The sequence below is a fragment of the Colobus angolensis genome, unplaced genomic scaffold (genome assembly GCF_000951035.1).
Source record: "Colobus angolensis palliatus isolate OR3802 unplaced genomic scaffold, Cang.pa_1.0 Scaffold7, whole genome shotgun sequence".
Taxonomy (NCBI): Eukaryota; Metazoa; Chordata; class Mammalia; order Primates; family Cercopithecidae; genus Colobus; species Colobus angolensis.
The window spans coordinates 18,167,853-18,180,614 of NW_012120709.1; the positions used below are offsets into that span (position 1 = coordinate 18,167,853).

The window sequence follows — 12,762 nt, forward strand, 5'->3', positions numbered from 1 at the left end:
TGAGACGGAGTCTCACTCTGTCGCCCAGGATGGAGTGCAGTGGTTTGGTCTTGGCTCACTGCATGCTCTGCCTTCCAGGTTCACGCCATTCTCCTGCCTCAGCCTCCCGAGTAGCTGAGACTACAGGCGCCCGCCACCATGCCTGGCTAATTTTTTGTATTTTTTTAGTAGAGACAGGGTTTCACCGTGTTAGCCAGGATGGTCTTGATCTCCTGACCTCGTGATCTGCCTGCCTCAGCCTCCCAAAGTGCTGGGATTACAGGTGTAAGCCACTGCACCCAGCGTTGTTTTTTTTTTGAGACAGAGTCTCACTCTGTCGCCCAGGCTGGAGTGCAATGGCGAGATCTCAGTTGACTGCAACCTCCACCTCCTGGGTTCAAGCAATTCTCCTGCTTCAGCCTCCTGAGTAGCTGGGATTACAGGTGCCCACCAATACACCCAGTTAATTTTTGTGTTTTTAGTGGAGATGGGGTTTCACCATGTTGGCCAGGCTGGTCTCGATCTCCTGACCTCAAGTCATCCACCCGCCTCAGCCTCCCAAAGTGCTGGAATTACAGGCATGAGCCACCATGCTCAGCAAATTACTATTTTTTTTTAACTTGCTTTAGATTTTTATCATAATGCCATTACCATAGGAAGGGATCTCACTGCCAGAAGAACCAGAGACTGGGCACACACACACACAGCCTTGACCAAGACCTTAACTGCACGGAACTCTACTTGGCCAGATGCCTACTATGTTCTTGGCTCCTCTGAATTGTTTTCAGAAGAATGCAAACCATTCCACAGTTCTGCCTGCTTGCTTTTCCTGCTTTCTTTTGTCTATTTCTTTCTCTTTCTCCCCACCTCCCCTCAAGGCCTGGCTGACCTGCAAGGTTTCTTTGAATGTCTGTCTATGCTCAATAATTGATGCCTTCTCCTTTCTCCTATAATAAATAAATAAATTTCCCTTTTACATTCCTCCCTCTGATCAAAACTGTCTACTCAACCACAGGAATATAGGTGTGTGATACTTTCTTCCTTATACTTCTCTGGAATTTTCACAATGTTCTTTTAGTAGTTTCATAACTAGGGAAAAAGTTTCAAAAACTCTGACTGATCCAGTGATCATTATATAACACTTACCTGAAATGCAAAAGCAAAAAAGCTCCTGTGATTAATTAAGTACAGAACAATTTCAGAGCTGTTATTTCATTGGTTCATGGAACTCTTGCAGTCCCCACTTCAGCATACTGCTGCAGTGAAATAAACACGGGTTTCTCCTGCTCCCAAACTGAAAGAGAAAATCAGAAAAGAGGAAGGAGTAATCAAGTTGCATAGAGAAGGCAATCTTACAGAGAAAGAGTGTCAGGAATCTAATTCTTCGTGGAATATTAGAACTTTTAAAATTCCTCAAAATAAAACACCACCTTAATCTAAACTGCCAGCTTTTAAAGAAAGCATAGAATGACTTGGAGCCAACCCAAATGCCCATCAATGATGGACTGGATAAAGAAAACGTGGCACATATACATCATGGAATACTATGTAGCCATAAAAATTGAATGAGTTCATGTCCTTTGCAGGGACATGGATGAAGCTGGAAGCCATCTTCCTCAGCAAACTAACACAGAAACAGAAAACGAAACACTACATGTTCTCACTAATAAGTGGGAGTTGAACAATGAGAACACATGAATACAGGGAGGGGAACATCACACACTGAGGCCTATCAGGGGGTGAGGGTTGAGGGGAGGGAGAGCATTAGAACAAACACCTAATGCATGTAGGGCTTAAAACCTAGATGACAGGCTGATAGATGCAGCAAACCACCATGGCACATGTATACCTATGTAACAAATCTGCACGTTCTGCGCATGTATCCTAGAACTTAAAGTAAAATAAAAGGTAAAAAAGCACAGAATGATCTGCTAGGAAGCACCATTCCCAGTAACATTAAATATTTATCAGATATAACATAAACTTTTTTAAAAAAGCAGTATTTCTTTCCTATGATTTGCCAAATTTAAGTTTTATTTAAAAAGAAATAAAGAGGCCACAACAAGGTAACTTTAGAGAAGAAAAAGAGAAATAAAGAAGTCTACAATCCAGTTTGAAAACACTGGAAATACCCACATATATAAGCCCTTACACATTTTCATATATTTTTTCACATCCTTCCTCTTCACACTCTTAACCATATGATCCTCCATATGATGCAAATATGCCTTTAACAAAACCACCTACATGTATAAGCAGACACAAATATCCTCATTCCTCCCAAATTTCCAGGCATAAGCACCCACAGATGAACAAAGAGATGTATTAAATACGTATAGAAAGTATATAAAAGATACTGTGGAACTGACTCAGGATATCTATTATATCCACCAAACCAAAACATGGAATCAAAGCTCAAGGACAATGTCACATGACCCCATAGGGACACTCACACTCACTGGAACAGGTCTAAGACAACATTGAAGCTGTCAAGTCCGGACCTGGGGCCTGGCACAGAGGGTCCATCTGTCACCACTGCTGCCTGGCACACAAGGGGATACACACATGTACCTCTACCTGAAGCCTCAGCAGGAAGTCACCTGCTCATTCCTGCTGTCCTATCTGACCTGCCCTGAGCTCACCCTCTCCTAGCTTTGTAGCAGCAGCAGTGAGAATACAAGCAGTAAGTCTTCCTTTCACCCAAACCAGAAATCCAGGCCCTCTCTATCCCTATGGCAAAGCTAATGTTTCCCACACCTAAGAATCCTCTACTGTCTCACTGAGGATCTCCTCTTCTATGTTACCTCAAAAAAGCCAAGTAGCTATTTCTCCCACCCAGGCCTTTCATCCGATTCCAATCTCCATCCAACCTAGTGTATAGCTGCTGAAGACACCAATTACAGGATGGTCAAGAAGAGGATCCTCAGATAAGGGAGGAGTAAGTAGATATATAAAAGAGATGGCCTGAAGATAATGTAATAGATTGAGTAAGAAATAATGCAAATAAATTGTTTAATGGAGAAAATAAAAGATAAGATACAAAAAAATTGGTAGAAATGTCAAATTCATATTCAAAAGACTAAACTTTAATTAGAGCCTTTCTTCATTCCTACAGTATTAAGGCAAAATATCTGGTCAGACTGAGATTCCTTTCTAAAAGGAAATGTATGAACATCATGGATATATGGGCTTTCAATAATTTGTTTTTATCTACTCACCATGGTCCACAAGCCAAGCCATACATAAAGAATTCAGCTTTTCATCAAAGAATTCCACACCCTACAGATACAGAAGATTCCATTAATATACATGGCCAAAATTCAGAAATAAAGATGGTCTATTTACATTACACCAAGATTACCTGAAGGCTAAAAAAAGCTGTTTTCTAATAAACTGAATTCATGAAAGAGACAGAAAGGAAACACGGGAATTACAAACAAACCATAAATCTATTTTATTGGATGGAAATAATAAACAAACAAACAAAAAGCATACGTGAGCTGGCGTAGGCCCTGCTAGCTGAAAGAGAACAGGGTGGCCAGAAGCCAGTCACAACACTGCAAAAGAGCAGGAAGAATGCACTGTGGATGGTCTGCCAAGCAAATCTGGATTACCTGTAAAAATGAATTACCCAGGAAAACACCTGTCGGTAATATTACTAATTCTCAATTTTCTTCCCTTTTTGGTTACTATTATGACAAATCCTTAGCAATAAAGCAACTGACCTCAAGACACAGAGATATCCCCCAATTAAAGACAGTATTTTTGAGACAACAGGAGAAAGCCCTGGAGGGAGAATAAAGCAGGCCCAGGACTATAGGGGATATAGCCCAGGCATGGCTTGCTCTCCCAGCCCTGTTCCTCCCAACGGTCAACAGGTGGCCACTTCAGTGCAGGTTGGGGACGGGCTCCGGGAGCTGATTTACACTGTTCTCTCACCCTGGGGCTTCCACACCACATGGGAGAATGCTGTGACATATACGTTCCTAGTGCCTCCCTTCTGGGGTCTACACGTTTACAGTCTTGCTTCCTTGAACTCTAAGAAGTTCCTGACGGTGATTCTATATTTTAAATAAAGAGAGGTAATATAATGTTTCAGTGCTTTGAAAACAGTTATTAAGACAAAAGAGTGTTTGTTTTTTTTGTTTTGTTTTGTTTGAGACGCAGTCTCACTCTATTGCCCAGGCTGGAGAACAGTGACACCATCTCAGCTCACTGCAACCTCCACCTCCCCGGTTCAAGTGATTCTCCTGCCTCAGCCTCTCGAGTAGCTGGGATTACAGGCATGCAGCACACACCCAGCTAATTTTGCATTTTTAGTAGAGACGGGGTTTCACTGCGTTGGCCAGGCTGGTCTCTTAACTTTAGACTCAAGTGATCCGTCCGCCTCAGCCTCCCAAAGTGCTGGGATTACAGGCATGAGCCACAACACCCGGCCCAAAATTGCTTTGTATTAAAAGATCTTAATGCACTAATTTTGGCATACACTTAGATTACGTCAGCCAAGATTTCTTTTTCATATCAGGTTGAGAATTTTCCTTGAGTTTTAATTAACCTTTATTTTCCAGTTTGCTGTTGTTGTTGAGATAGAATCTCTCTCTGTCACCCAGGCTGGAGTGCAGCGGCGCAATGTCAGCTCACTGCAACCTCCGCCTCCTGGGTTCAAGCGATTCTCCTGCCTCAGCCTCCCAAGTAGCCTCCCAAGTAACAGGTGCCCACTACCACATCTGGCTAATCTTTTATATAGTAAAGATGGGGTTTCACCATGTTGGTCAGGTTGGTCTCGAACTCCTGACCTCACGTGATCTACCCACCTTGGCCTCCCAAAGTGCTGGGATTACAAGCGTGAGCCACTACGCCTGGCCTACTTTCCAGTTTTTGCAGTTTAATTTTATACTTACTTACCATGGTCCACAAGCCAGGTCATACATAAAGTCTTGAGAGAATTTTATAAATTGACCATCTGATATAAAAATATTTAGAGATAAAGAAAAATTAAGGAGAATATATATACTAACAAGCAGTTAAAATTGTAAAGCAAAATGTTCATGACCGAGGCATGTTACCCCTGCCAGACAGGTGTAAGTCAGCCAAAGACACCATCTGCCTTGCTTTCACACTGCTCTCTATAGAGCTAGCAACCCTGGGAAACTTTCCAGGTCTAGAAGGAGCAGAGGTTAAAAGAAATGGTACTAAAATGCAGCCTCTCTTCCAGACAGTTTTGGTCTTCAGCAAATCAGTTAACCACTGCTCCTCTCCACTCTGAAGAGTAGATCCATGACAATCACCAGTGAAGACAAGATGACCCATAGCACTTTGGAGTGACAGAGGAAAAGGATGACAAAATAACTTCACCTGATCCCATTCGCTATGCATTAATATGTCTGGTATCCTTTTCAAAGAATCGGATACTTTCAATTTTATACAACATATAATGCCACAGACATTCACAAAATGCATGTTCATAAACTAAATGTACTAAAATTAACAATATAAATTCAGGGGTTCAAGAAAAGAAAAAACAAATTCCATATGCCATGACCTGAAAGGAATGGAAGTGGGAGTGAGGAAGGGGAAACAAATTGTAGTGATGTCAGTAGTAAACTGACACACCTTTCTCAAAAAATACTCAACAATCAACAAATGTTGGCCATGCATAGTGGCTCATGCCTATTATCAGCTACTCAGGAGGCTGAGGCAGGAGGATCGTTTGAGGCCACGAGTTTGAGACCAGCCTGGGCAAAAGCAAGACCCTGCCCCCCAAAATAAAAAATGTTAAGTGCCTAATTAATTATGGGCACTATGTTAGGGACTGGAAATAAAATACAGTCCCTACCATTGAGAGATCACCCATCTCTCCAACTAGACTGTAACAGACAATTACAATACTCTGTAGTAAGTGCTACCAACAGGGATAAAGGTACATCAAACTTAGAACAGTCAAGGTCACCTACTCAAAAAAAGGAAAGGATATGGCTATAAAACCCAGCTTTGAAATTTTATCTAACATGGGATTAGTTAGGGTAAAACTAATCATGAAACTCAAACAGTAACAGATAATGTGATAATGTGGACTTTGACCAAAATACTAACTTTTTTTTTTTTTTTGACACAAAGTTTCACTCTGTTGCCCAGGCTGGAGTGCAGTAGTGTGATCTTGGCTCACTGCAGCCTTCTCCTCCTGGGTTCAAGTGATTCTCCTGCCTCGGCCTCCCAAGTAGCTGGGATTACAGGCATGTACCTCCGTGTTCAGCTAATTTTTATAATTTTAGTAGAGATGGGGTTTCACCATGTTGGCCAGGCTGGTCTGGAACTCCTGGCCTCAAGTGATTCGCCTGCCTCTGCCTCCCAAAGGGCTGGGTTTACAGGTGTCAGCCACTGTGTCCGGCCTTTCAGTACTTCTTTTTTATATGGTGATTCCTCACCTCCCTTTAATCAGAATGTAGGGCAAGTGGTACCTAGGGACATTTTACTTAGAATACAAGGCAAACAGGGAAGTTTCCTTGAGCAAAAGTCACATCAGACTTACCCCTAAAACCATAATCCCTTTTCTTCTCAGTTAAATATTTCTTAAGTCACAAAGGCATTAAATATTATAAAATTTACATTATATATGCCAAGAAACTGATCTTATTATTCTATGGCTTTGTTTTCCGGTGGTGATGAGGTGAAATATGTTTCTGTAATACAGACTGAGCATCCCAAATCCAAAAATTCAAAATGTGAAATGTTTCAAACTCCAAAACTTTTTGAGCATCAATATGATGCTCAAAGAAAATGCTCATTGGAGCATTCTGGACTTTGGATTTTTGAATTTGGGATGCTCAACCAATAAGTATTTATAACACAAATATTCCAAAATCCACTTCTGGTCCCAAAAATGCTGGTCCCAAGCATATTTAGATGAGGGATACTCAACCTATAATTTATGCACTAACAGGCCGGGTACAGGGGCTCACACCTGTAATCCCAGCACTTTGGGAGGCCAAGGCGGGTGAATCACCTGAGGTCAGGAATTCAAAACCAGCCTGACCAATGTGGTAAAACCCCATCTCTACTAAAAATACAAAATCAGCTGGGTGTGGTGGCACATTCCTGTAATCCCAGCTACTTGGGAGGCTGAGGCAGGAGAATCGCTTAAATCCAGGAGGCGGAGGTTGCAGTGAGCTGAGATCGCACCATTGCACTCCAGCCTGGGGAACAAGAGTGAAACTCCATCTTAAAAAAAAAGAAATGTATGCACTAATAAACATAAAAACTATCCCATAGGTAACAAGAACAAGGCCATACTTTCATCCATCTAAACAAACGTAAGCATACAGGCTACTAGGCCTCCTACTTGCCATGGTAAATTGTCACTATTTGACACTACCCTGCAGTTCATGCAGCAACACATACTCACCAGCTGGCCTGCCAGCAGTGGCATATACTCAATGATGGCCAGCCGGACCCTCCATTTGGCATCTTCAGCCAGCTCCACTATGGCAGGAAGGAGAGACTGAGAGAGCTGACGGATTCCAATCACTTCATTTACACAATCCAAATTGGAGATGATATTCAAACGAACTTCAGGACACTGCAAGCACACAAGCCCCAAAAGACCACATATAAAAATCAAGTACTGTGCCCAACAATCTCCTGTCAGGATAAGATAAAAACTGCTAAGTAAGTTTTAAAATTACAAAGTACTGACTCAGGTGAAAAAAAAAAGGATAATCTTGAAGAAATAATAGAGAGTACATAAATAACTCAAGGAACATAAATGATCTTAATCAGAAATTTCAATGAAAAGTCTGTAAGACTAAAGACTACAAGAAAAGTCTATAAAATGGTAAAGAGCATAATCTCTGGAATTAAATCAGATGCACTCAAATTTCAGATCTGCCATTGTTGAAAGACCTTGCTCAAGTTACTTTAACCCTCTGGGCCTCAACTTTCTCATCTGTAAAATGGAATAATAAGACCTACCTCATAGGATTGTTGTGAGAATTACATGTAAAAATACATGCAAAGCACTAAGGCTCATGCCTGGTACGTAGTAATTACTCAGTAAATATTAGGTATCATAATTTTGGATACTATATTTAAACTCAAATAAAAGAAACTTTTTAAACAAAGACACATTAGCTTTAAAGGAACCAGGAAGTATAAAACAAAAGTCAGGTGAAGGTGATAGACATTTCTAGGTTTACTTTAATGGGTCCTTGTGCCCACTTTCTGAGGAACCTATAACCCTGTAACCAAAATCACAGGTGTTGTCATTGGTTTAAAATAAGTTATGATTTTTTTATCCATTTTCTTTTTGGGGGTTCTATTTTAGTGAAACCCCAAACCAAAAATCAAATCAAATCAAATCACTATCAAAAGCAACAGAACATAAAGTAAGACCTACCTCATCCTTTAACTGAGCTAAAAAAAGAGGTAGAAGATGTTCAATGGTATTCTCTTTGCCCAAAATAGTAGACAATCCCATAATTACAGAAGCTAGAGCCGATTTGACATGTGGATTGGTATCGGATACTAATTCCTAAAATAAAATCAAAATTAAAAGCCTTTATTACAAGACAACAGAAACTTCCATACCATCATTCTGGGAGACAGAGTCTTCCTCTGCTGCCCAGGCTGGAGTGCAGTGGTGTGACCTTGGCTCACTGCAGCCTCAACCTCCCAGCTGGAGCACTTCAGCCTCCAGAGTAGCTGGGTCTACAGACATGCACCACCAGGCCTGGCTAATTTTTTTTATTTTTTGTAGAGATAGGTTCTCACTATATTGCCAGGGCTGGTCTTGAACTCCTGGGTTCATGTAATCCTCTGACCTTGGCCTCTCAAAGTGCTGGGACTACAGGTGTAAGCCACCAAGATGGCCTGAATTTTTTTTTTTTTTTTTTGAGACAGGGTCTCACCCTGTCACCTAGGCTGGAGTGCAGTGGCATGATCATATATCACTGCCATCTCAACCTCCCGGGCTCAAGCAGTCCTCCCACCTCAGACTCCCAAGTAGCTGGTACTACAGGTGCATGCCACCAGGCTCAACTAATTTTTGTATTTTTTGTAGCAATGGGGTCTCACTATGTTGCCCAGGCTGGTCTCAAACTCCTGGGCTCAAGAAATCCTCCCACCTCAGCCTCCCAAAGTGCTTGGATTACAGGCATGCACCACCATGCCCGACCCCAAGCAATTTAAAGACAGCAGTATTTCAATATTGATTAGTTGATAATGTTTCCTCAGACTACTAGTTAGGTAACATAAACCTATGCACCAAAGAGCATTTTACAACTACAATAGGCTAATAAGTGATAAATAACAATGTTGCACATTAACACATCTTCCCCATTCATTCCCTATCAACCTTTAAACTCAAAGAGCTTTAAGGTAAACAAACAAAAAAATGAGATTAAGGTTTACCTTTATACAAATCAGAGTGAAACAAAATAAACTAAAGTCAGGTTTACCTTTATATAGGGCAGAATCTGATTCATAATTATGGTCTCTCTATCTTCAATGGGCAAGTTCTCACCAAGTTCTAAAAGATAAATAGAAAAAAAGAATGCTTTCACAGGGCCATTTACAAAGAGCCAAATGAGGATATTTAACCAGGTTTATCAACAATTTCTTTTTTTTTTTTTTTTTTGAGATGGAGTCTCACTCTGTCACCCAGGCTGGAGGGCAGTGGCTGGATCTCAGCTCACTGCAAGCTCCGCCTCCCGGGTTCATGCCGTTCTCCTGCCTCAGCCTCCTGAGTAGCTGGGACTACAGGCGCCCACCACCTCGCCCGGCTAGTTTTTTTGTATTTTTTAGTAGAGACAGGGTTTCACCGTGTTAGCCAGGATGGTCTCGATCTCCTGACCTCGTGATCCGCCTGTCTCGGCCTCCCAAAGTGCTGGGATTACAGGCTTGAGCCACCGCGCCCGGCCAACAATTTCAATTACATTGTATGTTTAAGCAAATAAGGAAAATAGCTCTTGTTCTAAATGAACTTCTTTTATGAAATCTTTATGCCATTGCATATCACACCAATCCAATCTGAAAAGCATTTTTTTTTACAAAAACAAGACAAAATGATTTCCTGGTTTTAAACATAAAGGGACTATCTATCTTTATGTGACAATGTGACATTTCCACACACTGAAAACATCCCTATGTATTTTAAAAACATATTCTAGAACAAAAAACATGCAAAATTCACTAAAAAGAAATGCACCAAAATGAACGACACATGTTCCAACATAAACTGAACTCCTTAACCTTTTACTTTGTGGGCAGCAGCCGCCCGGACTTCAGCTTCACAGTCTTTAAGCAGGTTCTGAAAGGCGGGGATGAGGTCATTTAGGGTGATTTTAGGACCCATGGCTTTCTGGAGCTATAAAAGAATTTGAACGGGTTTTAATGTATACTAACAAAAGAATTAACAAGAGCAAAACAAAATTGTGCAACCTGTAAGTACATATTTTTGCCACAACACTTCCCATTGAAAAGAATTCAGAAACTTTGGGTACGACAGCAAATCTGTGGGTGTTCAGGTTTATTTCCTTAGTACCTAAAAATGATCATTTTACCTCTGAAAATTTGTCAGCCACCATATAGCGAACTCGCCAAGATTTATCTTCTACTGCTTGTCGAAGTGTAGGCATCACCAAAGTCTCAAGGTCATCCTGAGACAATAACTGGGCAATACTGACACAAGCTTCCACAGCTAGGAGGCGCACTGAATCCTAAAGGAACAAAATTTCTGTAATTCAGACATTTACCGAGACCCATGGGGAACTGCTGTGGGGTGGTGCGGGTGTTTAAAAAAATAAACACCACCACGACTGCCGCACCTTATATAGTTTCATGTCTTGACATCTTTTTTTTTTTTGAGACAGGGTCTCACTCTGTCACCCAGATTGGAGTGCAGTGGTACAATCTCGGCTTATTGCAACCTCTGCCTCCCAGGCTGAAGCAATTCTCCTGACTCAGCCTCCTGAGTAGCTGGGATTACAGGCATGCACCACCATGCCCAGTTAATTTTTGTATTTTTAGTAGACACAGAGTTTCACCATGTTGGCCAGGCTGATCTGAAACTCCTGACCTCAAATGATCCACCCACCTTGGCCTCCCAAAGTGCTAGGATTACAAGCACAAGCCACCACGCCTGGCCATTATTTACATCTTGAAAGAGCTGCTCCTGGCGGGGCGCAGTGGCTCACGCCTGTAATGCCAACATTTTGGGAGGCTGAGGCAGGTGGATCACGAAGTCAGGAGATCAAGACCATCCTGGCTAACACGGTGAAACCCCATCTCTACTAAAAATACAAAAAATTAGCCGGGCATGGTGGTGGGCGCCTGTAGTCCCAGCTACTCAGGAGGCTAAGGCAGGAGAATGACGTGAACCCGGGAGGCGGAGCTTGCAGTGAGCCGAGATCGCGCCACCGCACTCCAGCCTGGGCGACAGAGTGAGACTCCGTCTCAAAAAAAAAAAAAGAAAGAGCTGCTCCCTTTGCCTGGAACGGCATGTTGAAGTCATAAAGATAGAAATGACTTTGTACTATGAGTAAACAGCAAAGTAATTACCTTGGCTAGAATGCCGAGTTTCTATGAAGGAAAAGGAAATGAAAATTTTAAAATTTGAACAACAACAACAAAAAAAATCATTTTAATGATGCCTTCAAAGCCTTACTATAATAGAAAGTTGAGGGATAAAAATGAAAAGAATACTTGTACAAGTTATTTATAACAGATTAGGACAAAGGTAGAGAATAAGAGTAAAGGAAATCACTTAGGAAGCTCAGTTTTCAAAAAACTCAGATCAGGGTGGCAGTAACAGGAGTGTAGGCAGCATAAGATGATGATTTGGAAAGAAATACACAGAACAATTAAAAGTTAGAAATCAAAAACAAAAATCAGTTGAATTTAAATGTTGAAGATCAAGGACAGAATAACTTTGAGGAAGCTGCGGCTAGAAAAACACAGAAATTAGAAAAGTATGGGATTAATGAACTCAACTTTCCAAATGTAAACAGCCAAAGTCAGCGTGACACCTATGTCCTTTGAACAAGTGGAAAATACACAATTAAGACAAATCAATGAGGGGCCAGGCGCGGTGGCTCACGCCTGTAATCCCAGCACTTTGGGAGGCCGAGGCAGGTGGATCACCTGAGGTCAGGAGTTCAACACCAGCCTGGCCAACATGGTGAAACCCCATCTCTACTAAAAATACAAAAATTAGCCAGGCATGGTGGCACGTGCCTGTGATCCCAGATACTCAGGAGGCTGAGGCAGCAGAATTGCTTGAACCCAGGAGGCAGAGGCTGCAGTGAGCCAAGATCACGCCACTGCACTCCAGCCTGGGTGACAGAGCAAGACTCCAACTCAAAAAAAAAAAAAGAAAAATCAATGAGAAAGTAGAAACTGAGACTGCAGACTTGTATATTATACATATATAGGTAGAATCTTAATACATGTAAACATTAGCACCCAGGAGAAATAGGTAAAATATTTTAAGTATGTACAGTAACAGTTATGTATATACGCATACATATACTTGAGAGACATTAACAGTGACTCCAACTTCCAAAATATTACAAATCTTAAAAACTGTGTATCAACAATAACTGACTATATGCCAAAGACACACACACTCCTCCGTATGCAAGTGCACAGGCTAAAAAAGGCAGGGCTAAGTTCTTGGTAGTGACTACACAGATATTTTTGGATTTCAAAAATGATGCTAAATCATGGGACTGCTAATCAACTACTGAAATATAAGCTAATACATATTTGTTAAAAAAGTACTTCTCTGGT

At 41.3% G+C, this 12,762-nt stretch overlaps 1 protein-coding gene across 5 annotated transcripts in view; it reads right to left on the reverse strand.

The window, feature by feature from the left end:
* PPP2R1B (protein phosphatase 2, regulatory subunit A, beta) overlaps positions 1-12,762 on the reverse strand; it is a 41,525-nt gene that overhangs the window by 19,182 nt on the left and 9,581 nt on the right. For 4 of the 5 annotated variants that reach the window (XM_011926713.1, XM_011926712.1, XM_011926711.1 and 1 more), the window contains 6 exons: positions 10,536-10,691; positions 10,225-10,339; positions 9,432-9,502; positions 8,372-8,506; positions 7,382-7,555; positions 3,198-3,258 (listed from right to left, as the gene is read on the reverse strand). In XM_011926713.1, the coding sequence (XP_011782103.1) occupies positions 3,198-3,258; positions 7,382-7,555; positions 8,372-8,506; positions 9,432-9,502; positions 10,225-10,339; positions 10,536-10,691 (712 nt within the window). The remainder of the gene's footprint in view (positions 1-3,197; positions 3,259-7,381; positions 7,556-8,371; positions 8,507-9,431; positions 9,503-10,224; positions 10,340-10,535; positions 10,692-12,762) is intronic. The other variant, XM_011926715.1, reaches the window with a different exon arrangement.